This window comes from Pagrus pagrus (assembly GCF_965226575.1).
Source record: "Pagrus pagrus genome assembly, chromosome: 3".
In the NCBI taxonomy this organism is placed as follows: domain Eukaryota; kingdom Metazoa; phylum Chordata; class Actinopteri; order Spariformes; family Sparidae; genus Pagrus; species Pagrus pagrus.
Window position 1 is genome coordinate 31,351,416 of NC_140187.1, and position 19,869 is coordinate 31,371,284.

Sequence of the window (19,869 nt, forward strand, 5' to 3'; positions counted from 1 at the left end):
ACAAGAAACGTATTATGAGGATATCCATATACCATGATTATATTTTCAATATGGAGCACAAGCGAATTTAACCTGCTGGTCTGTAAGTCAAAAATTAGGGGTGCTCTTCTTAAGTAAGGTGCACCACTTCTACTTCACTGGGTCACATGTGAGTCACTGTCAATAATTGTGAGGACTTTATATGTCCTTGTTAACTTTTGACTGAGATTGATTGGATCTTTTTCTCATTTAAAACATTATATGAAATCCCAGTTGCATAATGATATGACATTAAGCTTATCTAACAAGAAAAGTTTTGTTTTGTTTTTATAAGTTGTTATAAATAGTAATGTTGTTATGATGAAACAAGACGATTGTGCAAAATGGAAGTAGGCCTATCTTGTTAAAAATAGGATATAGGATACATAGGGACACAGGAGTATATGAAACACCCTAACTTTTGTAATCATAGACACAAAATATGCAAGGGAAATAACTTCTGCCACCAACACGTGTGACAGAAACAGAACTTGTGTAAGTGCGCACGCAATGGATCATGGGGGAAACTATATAGCTAAGGAAATGCACCAAAGAAGAGCTCTGTTGATCTCAGGTCTTAGGTCTGGTATAGCCCATGTCTCTGTGTCTTTATGCACAGTGTGAAGCTGTTCATGTGAAAAAACTAGCGCAGCTACTACTTTACGTGACGATATCACGACTTCTATTTTTGGGTTTCTCCACAGTGACACATCTTCTCTTGTTTAAATGCTCTGTGGTGAGGATGAGCTGATTTTGAAGCGCCTGAAGACAAATATAATTAAGAATAAGAATACTATAAAAAACACAATCAACACGTTGATTTTGATTTCAATACGAAGCACATTACACATTTATCTTAACTAATGAATGACCTCCAATGAGGCATTTTTAAAATATTTTCAAGTAATTTATACAGGCTCAAATTAGGACTACCATCATAGAGAAAACGGGGCGGAGATTTAGGACCCCGTGTAGCCTCCAGTAGTTTTGGTCGAATATCAGCTGGTTATAAAACCACCAGGTGGAAAGACTCTGTGTATTTCACAAAAACACTCGAGAAAGCAGTTTGTTGCAAGAGGACGAAGAAAAAAGACAAGATGGACAGGACGGTCAGCGTTCCCACTCAGCCCGACAAAACCACCACAGGTAGCAGAAACTCAAAGCTCATGTCAAACCTTTCCACCGTTGTGTGCACTCAGCGAACTGTTGAAGTTAGTTCATTTGGCCAGTGTTCATTAAGATATAGTTGTCTTGAATGAGCTACATGTAGCCCAGTGCACGATACACCAGTGTGTTATTAAGTCGCGACTTGACTGTTCGAGCAGCTGTGGTCTAACGACTAAATTACAGCTGTAAAGTACGCTATAATTTAACATATAACGTGCCTTACTGCACTGTATGAGGATTTAATGAATAGTTATGTTGTATTCTACATGGCCACTGAAGCTCGAGGAGGTGTCTAAGTGTTAGGCTTAAATGAATCTATTAGTATCGTGTTATTAAGTAAGTCATATGTGATATGTGATAGTCACAGCAGTTGCAACCGTTTCAGCAATGGCAATGATACATTAGTTGTAGTACTTAAGCATTCAGTTAGCAGTAACATCCTTCCTGTTTATTGGTCTGATATAAGTGTATACTGTAAATGAAATAATAGTGATGTAACTCTACCTGTTTGTGCAGTACACCTGGTTGAGAGCAGCAGCGCCCCCAGCGGGCTGGAATTGGTCAGTTCCTATCAGACCAACAGAGTGGGAGACCCCATGGACCTGGTGGCCCTGGCAGCACAGGTCCAGAAGGTGTGGACTGAGATATGTTTTGTTTTTTATATTCAAACTGTCAAAGTATACACAGCAAAAGCACTGAAAATATTTTTTTACTTTGTCTATAGGGAGATGATTTCATTAAAGCCAACGCCGGCAACAAACTGACAGTGATTGCTGACCAGATCAGATACCTACAGGAGCAGGCCAGAAAGGTAAGAATGTCAGCAACAACACCAGCACACTCACAGAATGGGCTGTTCTTATGAATACATCACTGATACACAAGTGTTGCAGTTAGTCTTTGGACTGCTGTTTTTTTTAAATGATCGTTCCAGGTTCCAATAAATGGTGCACATTTCAACTATCGAAACTTGTTTTTTGTGGATTGTGACAACAAGACAAAGTAATGCAAGCAAAATCTCATTGGGTAATGTTCTGATTAGACTTTATTGCAACCTATTACTTCATAATAACAACCTATTTGACACTGGGACAGTAAGAAAACATCATGTTCTTTATTTGTGCGTGCCACATGTCAAACAAGAAGACAAGAAATGCTTACCAGTCCAGTGCACATCATGTTCTGCTGTCTTTCTAGGTTTTAGAAGAGGCTAAAAGAGATGCTGACCTCCACCATGCTGCCTGTAACATTGTGAAAAAACCCGGCAACATGTATTACCTCTACGAGCGGCCATCTGGACAGAAATACTTCTCCATCATCTCTCCTAAGGTGAGCATATCACTGATACATACTGATTAGACTGTTGAGCTGCCTCTAATGTTTTATCACCCTGTGTGGACAAGAACGGTTACTTAACATCCCCTCAGGGAGAGTGCTGCAGAGATGGTAACATGTGAATGCCTAACTAAACACCTGCAGGCATTTTGCTTCAACTATGTTGACAGTTGGTGTTCAGAGTTCATGTGACGCAGCAGAGAGCTGATAGTGAGTCGGTGGGCCATAACACAGGCAGTTTAGGTTGGATTTGACTGGTTGCTGTTGGCTAGCTTTGCAAGTAATGCAGGTGCTGACAGGCTATCAAGTGGTCATGGAATTTATGTAATGTGAGGGAATCTTTGATTTTTAATAAACTGTCAGGGAATAAACAGTTCTCATTTGTTTTGTAATGTACCAGAAAATCATTGATTGTTTCACAGATTTCCTGCAATAAGGTGTTACTCTTGTTACTTACAGAGCGAACCCAGAATTCAGGCTCTTTCATTACACACATATAAATGTATACTAACTATGGCTGCAAATGTTTACCAATTTCTTAAATTGAAAGTCAGCAGCCGTAACAATTGATTATCAGTTAGTCATTATTAATATATGTAATATGTTGGACATTTTTCCATTTAAAATAACTTGTTTTAATCTCTGACTTGATCAGTTGCTCATGTAAAATCAGAGCAGGCTAAATTAGGAGTGAAAAGAACAGATAAAGTAAACACCAAGTTACTTGAAAGATTAACTAAATAACACAAAATAGTGACTTCATTTTAATTATTGAGTTCCAGTGTGTCGCTCTTCAGTAACTAGCCCAACCCATTTTGAGGCTACTAGATGGCTAAAATGTAAAAATATTGAAATTGCCTTTTTGTATTTTTTTAAATGATAAAGCACTTGTATTTTAATTAAAAACATTTTCTCATACCAGTATTTTGGATTTTATTTTGATATATTTGATTAGCAAGTATTTGTAAGTTGTAAGAAGATACTTTCTGATGTATTTGTGTCCGTCTTTGATTGTCAGTTGATCATTTTAAATCCACATTTATCTTATTGATAATTGATCATGATCATTAACATCCTTTATACTGACAGTCAAATTAAACAAATCCTCAAATCAAACTATTTATTTATTTAACAATTATTACATTTCTTGCCGTTAAATTTTCTGTCAATTTATATAAATCCACAAAACATTTTAGCTTTTGAACAAAAACTACAAAGTGTTTGAGGTAGGGAGCTGTGGGTTTGATTTTAAAAAGAATTAAAGTGTTGTCTTTTGACGCATCTCACCATAGCAAACTTTTTTTGTCTTCTCCTCTGAAGGAATGGGGTTCAAGTTGCCCTCACTCTTTCGTCGGAGCATTCAAACTTCAACACGACATGTCCTGGACCCCCATAGATGAGGTGGAGAAGAGGGACTCGGAGATCGCCATCATGGATAAACTACTGAGCCAGCAGACTGCCTTACCTCCCTACGCAGGACCCAACTTCAAGGGCCTCTCTGATTAGAGGACTGCTGAACTGGACTGAACAAAGAACTGGAATTTTTAAAGGATGCTAGCTATAGTCTTAATGGACATCTATTTGAACTGACAAATCCATACATGGATTGGGATTGCTGATATCAAAACAGCCAACACACAGTGACTTGGTGACTTTCACTGAGTGAAGACTATAATGCATTATTACAACTGTTAGTTTGTAAACACATTGTTCTGATACTGGATGTAAACACTCAATCTTAAAACTCTTTTCTAAGCTAGAAAAGTGTCAAATTGGGTTTATCTGGTTAGCCTGCGCATGGAATTTTTCCCAAATAAAGTGAAAAAATGATCACTTCACACACATTTAGTCAGTTATCTTGCCAACATTAATCACAAGCATGAACATTAAAGGTGCCCTGTGGAGTTTTTTTGCAAACAAAAAACATTTTGTTTATATTCAGTGTGTCTCACTAAAATCCATTTTGCAAAGCTATTATTTATTTATTTTAGTTGTTCATTGTTTATATCCATGTTTGCTGCTGGCAGTCGTTTTCTTTACTTCACTGCCTTTGCTGGTGCTTTACCACCAACAACAAACCAACAGCAGGATGTGAATTGTGTCTATGATCAAAACACAAAGCCAAAAACATGCATCACTAATAAATACATTGCTCCACTGTGCTACTAGTAGTCAGAAACTTGACAGGGTTCCGTTAATGTGTCCTACAGCCTACATGGGGTCTCACTTTAATATTATAATGCCTTATTTGTATACAGCAGGGAAATACAACTTATCAATGATACCAGTGAGATCCTGTGCAACTCAAAGAAATGATGTATTTTGTCTTTCATTTATAGACTGTAACCAACACGATGCGAACAGACTGTATATGGTGAATAAATGACAAAATGTGATTTCATGCATTTGTTCAATTTCAGGTCAAAAAATTAAAATGCAATAACTTTATTTTAAATCAACCATCTTAAGCAATTTAATTTTAAGTACAACTGGAGTTATTAAAGTGCTTACAATTCAGAGATTTTGTTAAAAAAAATCAGCTTTTTCTTTCAAATTAAAAACAAGGCAGTAAAATGCATCACAGACAGCTGCGAGTGTCTTCCTGGGAGGATGTGATTGTCAGTAGATAAGAATTAATGTGAGGCAGAAGCTGCCAGTTATCTGTGGCGACGTTAAAGTGCACAGCGTCTTCCTCTGACCTGATCTTCAGCAGCATGTGGGACTGTGGTGGGAGGAAGACGAGCACTTTGAACTCGTCGTCTTCTTCAGACAGCTCTGATACAAGATAGGGGAGCAAGTGTTTCTCCACCAAGGATATCAGAGCTGCCTCCTTCAGCTGGCAGCAGAACAGGCTGGTGGCACAGTCTGCTGAGGCCTTCTCTCTGCTCTCAGAGTTCATTTCATCCCATAAACCCTCAAACAAGCTCAGTCTGCCGCCCCGTCCCCAGGCAGGTGGAGTAGGCGGAGGCATGAAGGCCTGCTGGAAAGCAATGTGTACGTCCGGCAGGACAGTGTGCCAGGAGAGCCCATCGTGGGTGGTGAAGATGGCGCTGGCGTGGAGCGTGGTGGGGTAGGGCCTCCTGGGCTTCAGTGTCAGCTTCACCTTGGGCCATGGCCTGTCTCTGAACAGACACGGGACACTGATGTCACTCAGGTCTTCATAGTGGTCGTCTGTGAGGCTGAAGTGGAGGCAGATGCTGAAAAGCTGATCAAAGCGGGAGTCCTCAGCTTCGACGTGAGTCAGCTGGTAGTTTAATGTGATTTCGGAGGCGAAGTGAGGGTCGACGAACTGAGCTCTGTAGGCTTCCAGTGCTACCTTTGCCTCTCCTGGGCTGCTCTCCATCTCATTCCGGTTAAGGTCACTTTCTTTATCACTCTGTGTTCTTTCTCGTGGCTCAGACTGGGCCTTCATCAGCCTGAATATTGCTTTCTCCGTCTGGTGAATTGTTAGCGCGCTTGTGAGCCCCTCACCCTCAGCCATGATGGAAGACAGTGTTCGCCTCTTGACCTGCCGCCCTCCCTCGGTCAAATCCTGTGCCAACATGCTGGCCAGCTTCTCCCGGGACAGCGTGGTCAGGAGAGAGTAGTAGAGGCGGGCATGGTCCATGATGTCCGTGTCTCCGTAGCGGCAAGTGAGGTGCTGCAGAATGTCAGCCAGAGGAATGAGCAGCGAGTCCAGGCTGGGGTGGACGAGGAGGCGGCGGCAAACCCCCAGCAGGCTGTTCCCCAGACGCCAGTCGCCGCTCACGCACAGAGATGAGGAAGACGGAGTGATAATGCTGGACAGGAAGCTGAGAGTCGTGTGCTGGGGGATTTCTCCTTCCTCTGCCACTCGAGCCAGCATCTTGAGGTGCCTGCTGAGGTCTTGTAAGGTGAGCTGGGCGAGCGGGGCCTCGGTGATGACTCCCTGGAGGGCCTTCAGGAGCCCCACAGCCCAGCTGGACTCAGTGAGCTTGTCCTGGGTCTGGTCGGCCAGATTGATGAGGTGTGGAGCCAGGTAGGTGTGGTGGAGGTAGAGCTTACACAGCTTCTCTGTCAGGCTGTTGGAGTAGCGCTCCACGTGATAGAAGTAGGAAAGGAAGAGGAGGGAAGCTCTGAAGAATGTGACAACAACCTCCCGGCTGCCTCCGTTTTCCACAATGTGCAGCAGCGAGGTGAGGTGTTCGTAGAGGTAAGCCAGGCCCCTGCCTTCCTCCCCTTCCTCCCCCTCCTCTACGTAGACCAGAGACAGCAGGTTGAGACGTGCCAGCATGGTGGCGCTGTCGTTGAACACAGTGGGCACTAGGGCCAAGGCTAGCTGTGGAGTCAGCAGCACGGGGAGGGTCTCGTCACCATCGCTGCTGCCGATTGGCCGGTTCTCAGGAAAGTGCAGGATACAGTCCATGTAGAAAAGCTTCTCTGGTGTGCTCTGCAGCGGGTGCTGGGAGAGCACGACCAGCCGCTTAAGGATGAAGGCTTCGTCTTCAGCGCTGAACAGACTATCAGTGAACGCACACTTCATCAGCAGGGTGGTGTGGAGGAGGCACACCTGGAAGAGGTCAACAAAGATTTACTGAGTCATCAGGTCTAATTATCTCAAAACTGTATAGGTTAAAGGAAAGGTTAACCTAAACATTTAAATTCAGCCATTATCTCCTCCCCCATGCTGATGGAAAGTCAGAAAGTAGATCAGGAATTATTTAAAATGTAAAAATCAGAGCAGACAATGGCTGAATTTCATTTCTGGGTACACTGTTCCTTTAACTTAAAGTGTAGACTTAGACTTAAAGTGTGTGTACACTTCCTGTTTTATCTTATTTCTTTTTAAGAAAGTCTGAGCTGCTTTCTGCCACACTGTGGCCGCATAAATATGAAGATGAAGCTGGAGCCTGTGCCAGTTAGCATAGCTAACCGTAAAAGACTGGAAATTGGGAGAAACAGCCTGGCTATATGCAAAGTTAAGATAATACGCCCTAAAAAGCTGCTCTAAAATTAACAACTAAACAATTAACTACGGAACCTAATAATTATGGGCCATAAGAGAAAAAGGAAACTTATCATATTTAGGTGTCAATTAGTCATAAGTGTTAATTATTGCTATTTATTCAATGTTCATAGAAAGTTGTTGCATGCAGATAGGTGTTATTTGTCAAAGAACATCCACATGAATGCCAGGACCCATGGTTTCCCAGCAGAACATTGCATGGTAGAGAGATGGTCAACGGCATTCAGTTCACCCGTCAGTGGTTTTGATGTTCTGGCTGATCGGTGTACGTTACTGTTCATAATTTCATCTTACTGATAGAATAGTCCTCCCTGCTACAGGCTTTTGCTGTATCAGAGCAGTTTCACTGCTAATGTAAACCCAACAATTCCTACAGCCTGTGCTGCACATCACAAGCATCCATTAGGCAAACCACATGTTGGCTTTAATTGTAAAGCAGCTTGCCAAAGTTATTGCCATCTGCTGTTTATCATTTAATATGTGTACAACAACAAGACAAGAGTCATTTTCTGCACTCTGCATCAGGATATCACTTTTAAATATTGCAGGGGTTTCAGGCTGTTGCTTGGACAGAAAAGAAATATGATGTTGTCACTTTGGGCCCTGGGAAATTGTCATGAGCATTTTTCACAATGTTTTACCTCGCTCGTCCCCAGCAGTCGCAGCAGCTGAGCTCTGAATACGGCAGGAGGGACACCCGGCACCATGGCAACCACCTCTGTCAGTCTGTGTAGCAGTGCAGCCTGACATAGAGGAGTGAGGAGGTAGGACTCCTCCAGCAGGGAGGACAGGACTGAACGCAGCTCCTTACAGTCAGGCCCAGTCTGGAGGGTAGGCACCGTCCCCATGGGTCCCAGGATGAGAGAAGACAGAACGGCTGAGTCTTTGTTTTTCACCAGGCCCGAGTCCTGCTCTGCTTCCCATGCAACAAAAGCATTTCCTCCAAGAAGAGCCTTAAGATGCCCAGGACCAGCTCCAGTTTCCTGTGTGAGCTGATACACAGCATTTCTTAACACCAGGGTCTGAAGTCCTGCGTAGGCCTGGTGGAGCCGGGAGGACTCTCGCTGCCGGAGTCCACCTAAGAGCTCGAGGCGCTGGGAGAGAAGGCCCGGAGAACAGGCCTCCAGCTCCTGCAGGCAGTCGCAAGCTGTGGCCCGTAAAGAGCGATGAGCAGCATCACCGTGGAGGTCACTGGTGTCCTGGGCGATCTGAAGGAGCAGGTCCAGGAAGTCTTGAGATGCTCTGGAACGACTGCTCACACAGGAAGTGCAGACCAGCACAGAGGTGAGGGCCAAGAGGAGGTGACAACAAAACTGGACAGTCTTTGGAGGACACTGGGCGAACACTGACATGAGCTCCAGGGCCGTCTCCTCGCCCACTGAATCTGAGGGACACAGCACAGTCGGATGCTCACATAGTGGGGATAGCAGGAAGACCTGAGGTGGGTGACATGTAAGAAATATGGACCATCAGTTTTCACAGCACTGGAGATCACACACACTAGTTAGGATTACATTAACCACACAGCTGGTAAAAGAAAAATGCCAAAGATAATATATCAACTAGGCAACTTATTACAAATGACTACAAAAACACTACAGCCTCTTTGTTGAATGATTTGCAGTTTCTACTGTCAATGACTACCTTTAATTATTTTAGAAAACAGTGAGGAATCTCACTCTCAATTTCCCAAAGCCCAAGTTGACATGTTTGAATTGTTTATTGTGTCAGTGCACATCCATTTTGTAAAAGTGGAACCAGCGGGGTGACTTTCTGCAGAGAGCAACATGCCACACTGCATTTACACATCTACAGGGTTGGCAGCTGTACAACAGTAGTAGAACATCAATGAAGAGATATGGACAAAAAACAAACATTAGTCACATTAGTAAGCAAGAGTCACCGTTTTACTAAAGTTAATGTTACTTCAATAAAATCTCATTTTAATGAGACCAGGATGAATTTGCAGTGGGGCGGGCATTAAAACAGATTTACAAAGCATGATAGAGGGACCGGGGATTCATTTATTGTACATTTTACAATATATGCTTTTGTCTTTTACCTTCACACTGTAACTGGCTCTGTCATCTCGGAGCTCTCGCAGCAGCTCTGCCAGGAAAGCCTCAGCTGTTGTCCCGGAGAGGAAGCGAGACGGACTGCGGGAGAAGGCAGAGATCCTCTCGGCCCAGTTCACCGCCATTATCCCTTAAACCTCACAGCAAACTGTCAGCTCAGTAACTGTCCAGAGTCATTGCACGCAGTACATGGTTGTTGTTCTCCTAAAAGACATCCAGAACCCACCCATGGACCTGTAGGATCCACCAGGGGCAGGGCACGAGTTCCGCGTTATGTCACGTGCTCATTTACCACTCGCAGTGTCACATTAGCGCCCCCTGCTGCTTCGGAGTCCGGTCGCCCTACTGTATATTGATGTACACTGTGCTCTACTTGTTCTCTTATAATTTATTCATACATACATTTCTTTAAGCAAGACCACACATACAAATATAAACTGAATCCAAACAAACAGGGCGACACGAGGTTCAAAAACTGTACATATTTAGTGCAGTAGAGGGCGCCGGTGTGCACTGTACTTCTCTCACACAACAGAAGAAGGATGAAAGAATGTTTTAATAACAGTTTACACAGCAGAAATGATGGCGTACATCATAGGCCTACAGTGGGTGGAGGAAGTAAGATCAGAATTGTGTGTTGTATTGATTTTGCAGCAGTCCTACTCAGTATCCAAACCACAAAATACAGAGAAGACTTAATGCTTGAAATCGCACAAAGTCTCTTTAGATTACGCAGGCTCGGAGTGGATGTGAGGTTCTGCTGGGTACCTGCTCTTGTTGGCATAAAAGGATACAAATGATTAGACTGAAAAGCCAAAAGAGCAACTGGATGAGGGATGTCATGGATATACCTTTTGGCAAAGGAGAAGCTAAGGCAATACTGAAGAAAGAAAGAAAGAAAGAAAGAAAGAAAGAAAGAAAGAAAGAAAGAAAGAAGGAAAGAAAGAAAGAAAGAATGGCAAATTAGATGGGACAGGGACAGCGGAAGGAAATATTACAGCATACAGAAAACTGTTAATGTACAGGGTGTGTCTAGAAGAAAGATAAAGGAGGAGACAACTCTTACAAGACTCAGTTTTGCCCACACAGGCAGGGCTAAATAAACCACTGTTTTTGATAGGGAAATGTATATCAAATTAATGTTTGGGATGTAAAACTACATAGAATGTAGAACATATGCTAATGCCCTGTAGGAAATATGGGGGAGAAAGGATAAGGCTATCTCAGAGGACAGGTAAGGCAGGAAGACAATGGAAACTTGAGGGTATCCTGAGAACAGCAGGAGACGGTAAATGTGAATGTACCCTAAAGAAAGCTGCAGTAGAATGTTTGAAGGAGACAGGGATATTTAACAGAATTGAGGGAATCTTTGTTGTGTTTTATTAACTCATTAATTTTCCTTATATTTATTTACTTTCATGCCAAGTACTGCCATATTGCCCCATGCTAAAAACTCCGGTACAGTAGGGGGCGGTATGCACCGTAAAAGTCGTCGTTGCAACCCGCCATCCAACCAAAAGAAGAAGAAAGATGAACTGACCAATCAAACGCTCCGTCGAGAAATCAACAAGGAAGTCTTTTTAAGGCGCCAATTTTGTATCGTCGTGGAAACAGAACTAGTTTTTCCCCTGTGTTTTGTCTGTTTTTAATCGCCTTTAAAATTACAACAATGTCAGAAAACACTTTCCCTCTCCATAGTGCGGATGCGATAGTGAACTTTTACCGGACAGAAGTTCTCACTGGCCAAGAGGCAAAACACTTCACCAAGAGCGATCTGACTCCTGCTCCGAAGGTAACGTCCGTTCAGTGTTGCTAATGTATGCTGACAGAAACTGAGTATTTCAACTTAGCGACATGACGAGGACATGTAAATGGTTTGTGAGAAAGTAGCGAAAGTACACAACGGACTTGATAATAAATGTATAAGAAACTGCCAGACTAAGGCGTTAATTTATATTTTCCAACTGTGGGCAGACGTCAGTCCAATGAGAAATGCGATGGGATAAAGTCGCTTCGTTTAACGGTATCAGAAAGGCAGATATCATGTAAAGCTGTAAGCTTTGATACATTTTACGGCTGAATAGGACCAGCTAACAATATAGCTTTACAATGTTACATTTGTTTACAGTATGTCAGTATACAGAATCCATAACATGTTGCCAAATAATAACAGACATTTGGTTTTCAAAATCGTTGCAGAGACAACGTTGTTTAATTGGTCGCTTGTCATTATTCTGCTTACGAGTCATACACTTCATATTACACCAGCTTCGACTGTGACACACATCTTCATCTGCTCGCCTGTCCACACAGTCCTCGTCTTGCTTCACACTCTCTGTCTATCGCGGTAGAAACAGGGCCATCCTCCCTCACACACCCACACACACCCACTCAGGACTGCTTCACTTGATTGTGCAATATAAATAATACACATTGTACAATATATTTTTATATTTTATATAGTATTTATGTTTACACTCTTTATTATTTATTTTATGTAAATACTTGCTGCTTCTTTCTTATCCTGTGCTATACTGACCCAACTGCAACGACATTTCGTTCTGATCTGCACTGTAAGGTGTAATTTGAATCACAAATAAAGAAAGTCTGTCTAATTAGTGAATGTTATCTCTCCAAACCAGATCTCAATAAATAGTCTGTTGTAGAGTTGTAACACAACTTCATTTCAAAAGTTAGTCAAACACCTACATTAAGTTCATTTTAATTTTCTCTGTCCTTACATAATTTGTTGTATGTCACTGTACGTCAAACTAACTGTCATTCTGTGGTATGCCATTGTATTATGTTGGCTTATTGTCTTTATTTTTTCTTCTTTGTGTCACTGTTGTTGTATGTGCTTTTATTGTTACTCCCCCTCTCCCTTCCCCTTAGGAGGTCTTTCACCTCCTACCAGGCCATTGCCTTAATAAGAATGTATTCTTAGCAATTTTTGCCTGGTAAAATAAAGGTTTACTACTACTACTACTACTAAAAGAAATACAAATCTTAATCATAAGAAATATATAAATTGCACCATATTTTATTCCAAAAATACTTTCATTTTTGTTTTGTATCCTACTCCCATTAATGGTATGGCAGGGTGTGTAATTGCACAGCTAACTTGCATCTTTACATTCTAATGTCAACTGTTTCTTCCTGGATGATTATCAGCGTTGGCTCCTGTATCAGATTTAACCAGTTACCATAACTATCTATGAAGGAGGTTATAGGTCATTTATGTTCAAATTTAACTTTCAACCACGGAAATACTGTTTTTGTTTTTCCTACAACCAGTCAGATGCATTATTTTTCCATCTCTCACTAGTCCCTTCTCATGGACTGAGGGAAGAGCCAAGGTAGTCTAAGTTGGCCCAAAGATGGTGTCCACACAGGCTGTGATGGTCAGTTAACAGTTAATATCAGTTCTTAACAACAAATAACACATTTCCAAATGGAGTTTCATGACTGATCAGCACCATCTGTAACAGGAGACAGAAAAAAAAACATGGTCAAAATGTTAGATGGTTATATACAAGCAAAGCTGTATTATTAGACAACTCTTTTGTTTTGCTTTTGCCTTTTTTGGACCTATATTTGGTGGTTTGATGCAACAGACAACTGTTTACCCACAGACATTACATTTCAGCTGTCCCAGAGCTTTCCCTGAATACATCAGCAAAACGATATTTGTCTGTTAGCCTCTGTGGAAGTGTGTTCCAGTTCTTTAAAACATACTAACAATCAAAAAGTTTACTCTGCACTAATGTTGACAGTGCAATGCTTTTGTAGTTCATATACAAGAAATTAATCTTAAAAAATAGCAAACTTGGTAGGAGCTGTACAACAAACTGACTTCAGTACCTCTCCAGCCCAAGAGAGAAAGCTCTCACTGTCTGCTGGCCAACCTACAACAGTCTTCACTTCAACTGAATTAAACAGAAATAAGCCAAATCAGTCACAAAAACACAAGTACCATACATCCATGGTACCAATGTAGTTTAATGGGTTGGTTTTGGTCTGTAAAGAAACAAAGAAACTACAACTTCATTAACACAGAGCACTTGGCGCACCTAAAACTATAACGTTAAACATGCTAAACATTCTTTAAAAAAAAGTTTTGTGAGGGTACGATTATTTAAATATTTACCTATTAATTGATTGAATCCAACCATATCAACAGACAGACCAGTGTTCAATGAACTGTAGGCAATACTAAAGTGTTTCCACAGCTCGCTCCACTCTCGTGAGCGTCTGAGAACCTCGCTTGTGCAATGAATGTGCAGTTCATGACTTGGATTAAATGACCAGACTCTGTATCTATATATCACATACAGTATATAAAAAATAACCTTTAGGGAACGTTCCCATAGGGTTACCTATTTGCTGAGTATGCAGTGGTCCTTTCTTCAAAATTATACATGGAGAGGGAAAAAGAAATCATTTTATTTACCATTTAATCTGCTGATTATTTTCTGGATTTACAGATAATTACTTTTGTCTTGATGATAGAAAATGGTGAATAGTAAAATTGTCCAAAGCCCAAGATGATGTTTCAGCCATCAGCCTTCAATAGTCAGATCAATTACAGATCATTAACACAGTGCTCTTTCATCCTCTCTTCCAGCCGGAGGCAGTTCAAACATTGTACATGAGAGTGTTGCATCTCCTGTATCGTTTCATACCCGAGTGTCACTCCATGGTAAGTACTGTGTTTGACAGGAAACATTAACCTGTTTGCATCCAAGCCTGTGTACCAGTTCATGAAGTCAATATTGATTTCACTATAGACTTACTTTATACTGAGCAGTCTCTTGTGTTCCTTTTGTATATAGTGTCACTATTTATGTAGGTAAAGATGTGGTGGTTTATTTCACACGTACAGTACTACATTTGTTGTTATATTTCCTTTATTTAAGAATTAATTTGTTTTCTCACAGATTCCTCTTATGGAGAACATTCAGTATCCAGAATATCATGAGGGGGCCACTACTATTATGAGTGTCTACATCCGCATGTGAGTTCTCCTGGATGTAACACAACACATACCAATCACAAAACAATGAAAGTTATAATGATTACAAAAAAATGTAAGATGTGTATCTGCAGTACATCTGTTTTTATCAGTAGTGTGTGTGATCTCTTTCAGGCAGCAGTTTCTGCCGATGTGCTTGGTGTACGATTTTTCACTGAATGATCTTCTAAGTCCAAGTACGTTTTTTTTATTTGTTTGTTTGTTTTTATCTTTCTGGTGTTTTTTCATCAAACTATATCACATATTTGCACATCTGATGGCCTAGATGTCAGATGACCCTGGATACTGTTCTTGTTCTTCCCTTCCAGAAAAACAGCGGACTCTGACTATCCTCAGTGCCATCATGAACTTTCTTCACTTCAGGAAGCAGAGGATGGAGATAGCCCTGGAGAAACAGGCCAAATTTGTATGTTAGATTGGTCCAGTCAGGTGTAGTGAGGAAAATGGACAAGCCCCTTAAAAATGACCCTATATGATCCATTTGTGTTGCTCAGTGACTCAGTGGCCAGTTGGACACTGCTGCTTGAAGTTTAGCTTAAATCTTAATTTTATTTTATTTTTACAAACATTGTTGGCCAGCTTCTTTCTCAATAAGGTTTTCTTTTCACTCTCTGTTGTCAGAGGGCAGACATGGACAGACTGCAGGCTTACAAAAAAGGCATTTTAGAAGCAGAGAAGAAGATTGAGATGCTGACGTAAGTATTTGATGAAATATGTATTATTATTTTTTCAAGCTTCTCTAATGTCATGCTCAGCTGCTTTTTGCATATGTGATTTTACTTTAAACATAATATTTCTGAGTTTTCGACTATTGGACCAAACAACGCATTTTTATTTTTTACTATTTTCTGACAATGAGTTTCTTTATTTAATGCATAATGCCTACATTACTTAAATGCAACTTAGCCACTGAGTGGCATCACTGGAAGCAATAATTCAGTTTACATGGAGCTTACTTTGGAGCAACAAAAGGCTTTATAGTTATTGTTTAATTAATAATCATGTTTTCATGATGACAAGAAATCAGAACAGAATGAGTTGCGTGTCCTCTACTGTAACTTAAAGACACAATTAACACTTTGATGTTTGTTGTCCCTGTTCAGGACCATTCCACCAGAGCAGCAGGCTGAAGCTGATGAGTTGGCAGCTGCACTCTCTGAGCTGCAGACCAACACCATGCATGAATGCCAGGAAGTGGTAGGTGGTGATGAAGCAGTCAAAGCAATAAAACCTGTTGTTATGTGTGCTGTGTGTGAAATAAATGTATCTCCTTTTCAGAACGCGAAAAATGACATCATAGCAGAGCTGAAAACCAACAATGCAGAGAAGAATCAGAAACTGGTATGTGACTGGTGGAAATATTATCATCTCTATGCCCAATGTTATGTGGTACTTGGGTGTACTGTCCCAAACACCCACAGATAGATCAATCCAAATGACAAACAGTAAGACTGGAGGCCTTTCACTGAAAAGATCTTTCTGCTGTTTGGATGTGTGTCAGACCCAGCTGAAGGTGGACGTCAGCAACCTGAAGGAAGACATCACCAAACTCAAGTCTCAGATTGTGGAGTCTCCAGAGGAGCTCAAGAGTCAGATGGAGAAGATGAGGGAGAATGTCAAGAACATCAAGACCTCCATCGTGAGTAGAAAAGCAGAGTGGTCTCCCAAAACTGCTGTTTGAAGACAGATATATGCAACCAGTTCTTTTCATTTAAAAAACTTTTAGTATCTCTGTCCTTACATAACTTGTTGTATGTCACTGTACGTCAAACTAACTGTCATTCTGTGGTATGCCATTGTATTATGTTGGCTTATTGTCTTTATTCTTTCTTCTTTTGTGTCACTGTTGTTGTATGTGCTTTTATTGTTACTCCCCCTCTCCCTTCCCCTTAGGAGGTCTTTCACCTCCTACCAGGCCATTGCCTTAATAAGAATGTATTCTTAGCAATTTTTGCCTGGTAAAATAAAGGTTTACTACTACTACTACTACGACTACATTTAGCTTAATGAAAAGCTTTTGACGGCTCTGATTTCAGGAAGACACAGATGAGCGTGTGGTGGAGCTGCAGAACATGGTGCAGAATATGACTCATACTGAAGCTGAGATCCAGCAGATGTCCAACCTGCTGCAGGACCTGGAGAGCAGCATGAACAACACCAAGCAGCGGCAGGAGGAGGTAAGAGTCGCTACAGCCAAAAATGCCTGAGCTACCTTTGAATTCTGGCCTTTTCTTACAAATGACCACTTTTAAAACTATCTTTGACATTTTTGAACTGATTTTCATGTCAGTCATCAGGGGTATTAGTGGTGGTGATGAATGTTAATGAATGAAGGAATGATGGTTCTCATCTTAGGTTGGACCAGGCTCCAGAATTAACAATCCCCCAGCAGTACATTCTGATAAATATGTGGAGTAAAAACACTAGAATCCTCTCTTTACCACTTGTTATTGTGAAATTATGCATGACTATATCACTGTTCTGTGTGTGTGCGTGCGTGTGTGTAGCACCAGGAGCTAATGGCTCAGTATGAGAAGAAGCAGAAGGAGCTCAAGAACCTGTGCATTGAGGAAGGCCAGTTAAAGCGAGCTCTGGCCATGAAGCTGGACAAAGAGTCCAAACAGAACATCCGCAGGCAGAAGAAGAGAGAGATGAAGGAGCAGCATGTTCAAGACGTGTTGGGGTATTTAATACATACAACATGATTCACTACTGGTCATTTCTACAGTATCATGGGATTTACACAGAGTAGTTGTAAATCTGATTCATAGGAATAATTTCACAATCCATTCTGCAAACTAAAAGTAAAAAAAACAAACAAATTTGAATTGTTCCCCAGGCAGTGTAACCAGATCCATCAGAAGCGTGAGGAAATGGCCGAGAAAATCCAAGAGATCTCCAGTGAGACGCAGCAGCTGAAGGCCAAGATCCAGAGTCTGAGGGATGTGTGCAGCAAAGAGACGGAGAGAGCTCAGGTAGGAGCAGGACAGGGAGCCTTCACCTAGTACATGTCTGCCTCACTGTAAGAGACTAACATGTTCCACCTCACTGTGTCCAGGCTCTGTACGACAACCTGTCAACTTCAATTGACGAGCTGCACAGGAGAATTGAGCTGCACGTCGTGGACCTGCAACGTGACGTCACCAAGATGTCTGCAAACTTTTAAATGGATAATTATACATGTTCGTCATTCTATTACTGTGTTGTATTACTTCTCTGTTTTGTGTTTACTGTTCTAACATTTTGTTGCCTTTTTAACTTTTACTATTTAAAATACAAATTTGTTGTATATTAAAAAAAAAGACACACTGTCATCTTTGTTATTAATTAAAACATCGGATTAGCTCAAACTGTTTAGCTCAAGTGTTTCAGAATGAGCAAATACGCTGTTCAGGAAATGACAAGATGGTAACCATATGTTGCACTAGTGTGGCCCAGAGATTAAATGTTTTGTTCTGTGATCATACACAACTGAACCTACTTTGAAAAACCTCCATAACTTTAGTGGTTCAGTAAAATAAAGCAACACTATAAAAATGTAGACTGTTCTGATTGTATGTGCTTAAAGCAAAAGGCTGGCATTATTCTGTGTTTTTGTTATTTAGCACAGATTCCAGAAAAAAGACCAACGATGCTTTAATCCATCATCTCTCACTACTTTCTAACTTCCCTAACCTGCATGTGGCACTCCGCTTCAAAGCCCATTTGTTCCTACTGAAGAGACTAAAGTTTAATAATGGATCACAAATGTCGTTGATGAAATGGATTTTCTTGAATGAAAATCATGTAAAAACATGAAAGTTTGGCCCCAAGGGCTGAATTTCATTTTCATAACTTTTCTTATTTTTCACTCGATTAAGCTGAAATTTGCCCTGATGATCTTGGAGACCATAGCGTCAACATGCATTGTAAATTAATTTTTTGTATTCAGTTGTTGCAGAATTTTTACAGTTTACAGGTAGTCTTTTTTTTTTTTTTACCAGAATGACCAGTCTATTTCAAAAGAATCATATCTTCACTAGTTTTCCCCAAATTGTTTTGTGTAGTATTAATGTAGTTCTGTCTAGAAGTTATTTGGTCCTGCCTAAAAAAAATGAGTGCCACAGATCTGGCTAAATATAGTTTTTGAGCTGAAAAAAACACTTTTGGGATTATTTTGACTAGATTTTCCCAAGAAGGATTACTTTAATTTCCTTAAATAAAGTGTAAATCTTCATTGAATATATTTAAAATATTCATATATGTTATATCACTGCATCATTTGATTTTTTTTTTTTTTTAATTGCTTATTTTTAATACTTTTTCACCAGCTGTAATATTGCAGCCTGAATTCCACTGGGTTCAGGAAATGTGTAAGTTACGGTTTGTAATAGCTCGGTTTGTTGCATACAAACTGTCTGGACTAACTACTAATCTTAGTTCCTTCAATACACATATTTCAAACTTTTATGAACTAATGTCGGACATCAGCTTTGAGAGTTGACGTGGAATGACCCTAATGACATTACTGCAAACAGCTGAGGAAGAAAGGGGGTTGATATCTAGCTGTTGTGTGTGTGTGTGTGTGTGTGTGTGTGTGTGTGTGTGTGTGTGTGTGTGTGTGTGTGTGTGTGTGTGTGTGTGTGTGTGTGTGTGTGTGTGTGTGTGTGTGTGTGTGTGTGTGTGTGTGTGTGTGTGTGTGCAGAGTCCCTCCACAACCCAAGACTAAATTACTTTTAACGGACCATAGCAGTGGCTTAGCATGTTTAAGTCATTTTGCCAATCATGATGCTGTGTTTTGGAAATGTATGGTTCCACCTTTCCAGGCATCCATTGGTTTCCATTCATTCCTGTACAATATTAGAATCAGATAGCAGACTCTTATTTTGTGGTTTTGTAATCCATCACTGTAAACAGCTTTTCTTCGATTTGAATTGAAGTTATAACTTTTAAGATAATGCAGTTTAGACCCTTCGTCGGTCTGCACTTAAATGTCCAGTTTGTAGGAATTAGGAGGATATTTTAGCAGAAATTAATTCAATATTAATGATTTTGTTTTCATTAGTGTATATTCACCTGAAACAAAATGATTGTTTATTTCTTTTTCTTTTTTTTACCTTAGAATGAACCTTTTATATCTACTGAGGGAGCGGTGCCTCTTCCACAGATGTTGCTCTGGCATGTTTCTACAGTAGTCCAGAGCCTGTAGTGGGAGACTACTTTCCTTATCTTTCCAATTAATGCACTATCTGACTCTGAAAACCAACTCAAGTTTGAAG

The 19,869-nt window shown here is 40.7% G+C and overlaps 3 protein-coding genes across 3 annotated transcripts; 2 read left to right on the forward strand and 1 right to left on the reverse strand.

Moving 5' to 3' along the window:
• The first annotated feature begins 1,008 nt into the window (after positions 1-1,008).
• On the forward strand, positions 1,009-4,916 carry cUnh1orf50 (chromosome Un C1orf50 homolog). The gene is made up of 5 exons (XM_084349731.1): positions 1,009-1,164; positions 1,702-1,817; positions 1,910-1,996; positions 2,383-2,514; positions 3,841-4,916. Exons 1-5 carry the CDS (start codon positions 1,116-1,118, stop codon positions 4,024-4,026), a joined length of 570 nt encoding a protein of 189 aa, XP_084205857.1. The 5' UTR covers positions 1,009-1,115; the 3' UTR covers positions 4,027-4,916.
• Positions 4,917-5,049: 133 nt separating this feature from the next.
• Positions 5,050-9,845, reverse strand: ap5b1 (adaptor related protein complex 5 subunit beta 1). Its single transcript, XM_084349730.1, has 3 exons — positions 9,567-9,845; positions 8,146-8,940; positions 5,050-7,048 (listed from the first exon to the last, which is right to left on the reverse strand). The coding sequence occupies exons 1-3, from the start codon at positions 9,702-9,704 to the stop codon at positions 5,099-5,101; spliced, it is 2,883 nt and encodes a 960-aa protein (XP_084205856.1). The 5' UTR covers positions 9,705-9,845; the 3' UTR covers positions 5,050-5,098.
• Positions 9,846-11,139: 1,294 nt separating this feature from the next.
• nuf2 (UF2 component of NDC80 kinetochore complex) lies at positions 11,140-18,152 on the forward strand. Its single transcript, XM_084349159.1, has 13 exons — positions 11,140-11,371; positions 14,204-14,278; positions 14,517-14,593; positions 14,726-14,787; positions 14,920-15,017; positions 15,233-15,306; positions 15,715-15,808; positions 15,890-15,952; positions 16,113-16,250; positions 16,648-16,788; positions 17,119-17,294; positions 17,451-17,586; positions 17,670-18,152. Exons 1-13 carry the CDS (start codon positions 11,249-11,251, stop codon positions 17,775-17,777), a joined length of 1,365 nt encoding a protein of 454 aa, XP_084205285.1. The 5' UTR covers positions 11,140-11,248; the 3' UTR covers positions 17,778-18,152.
• Positions 18,153-19,869: the final 1,717 nt, after the last annotated feature.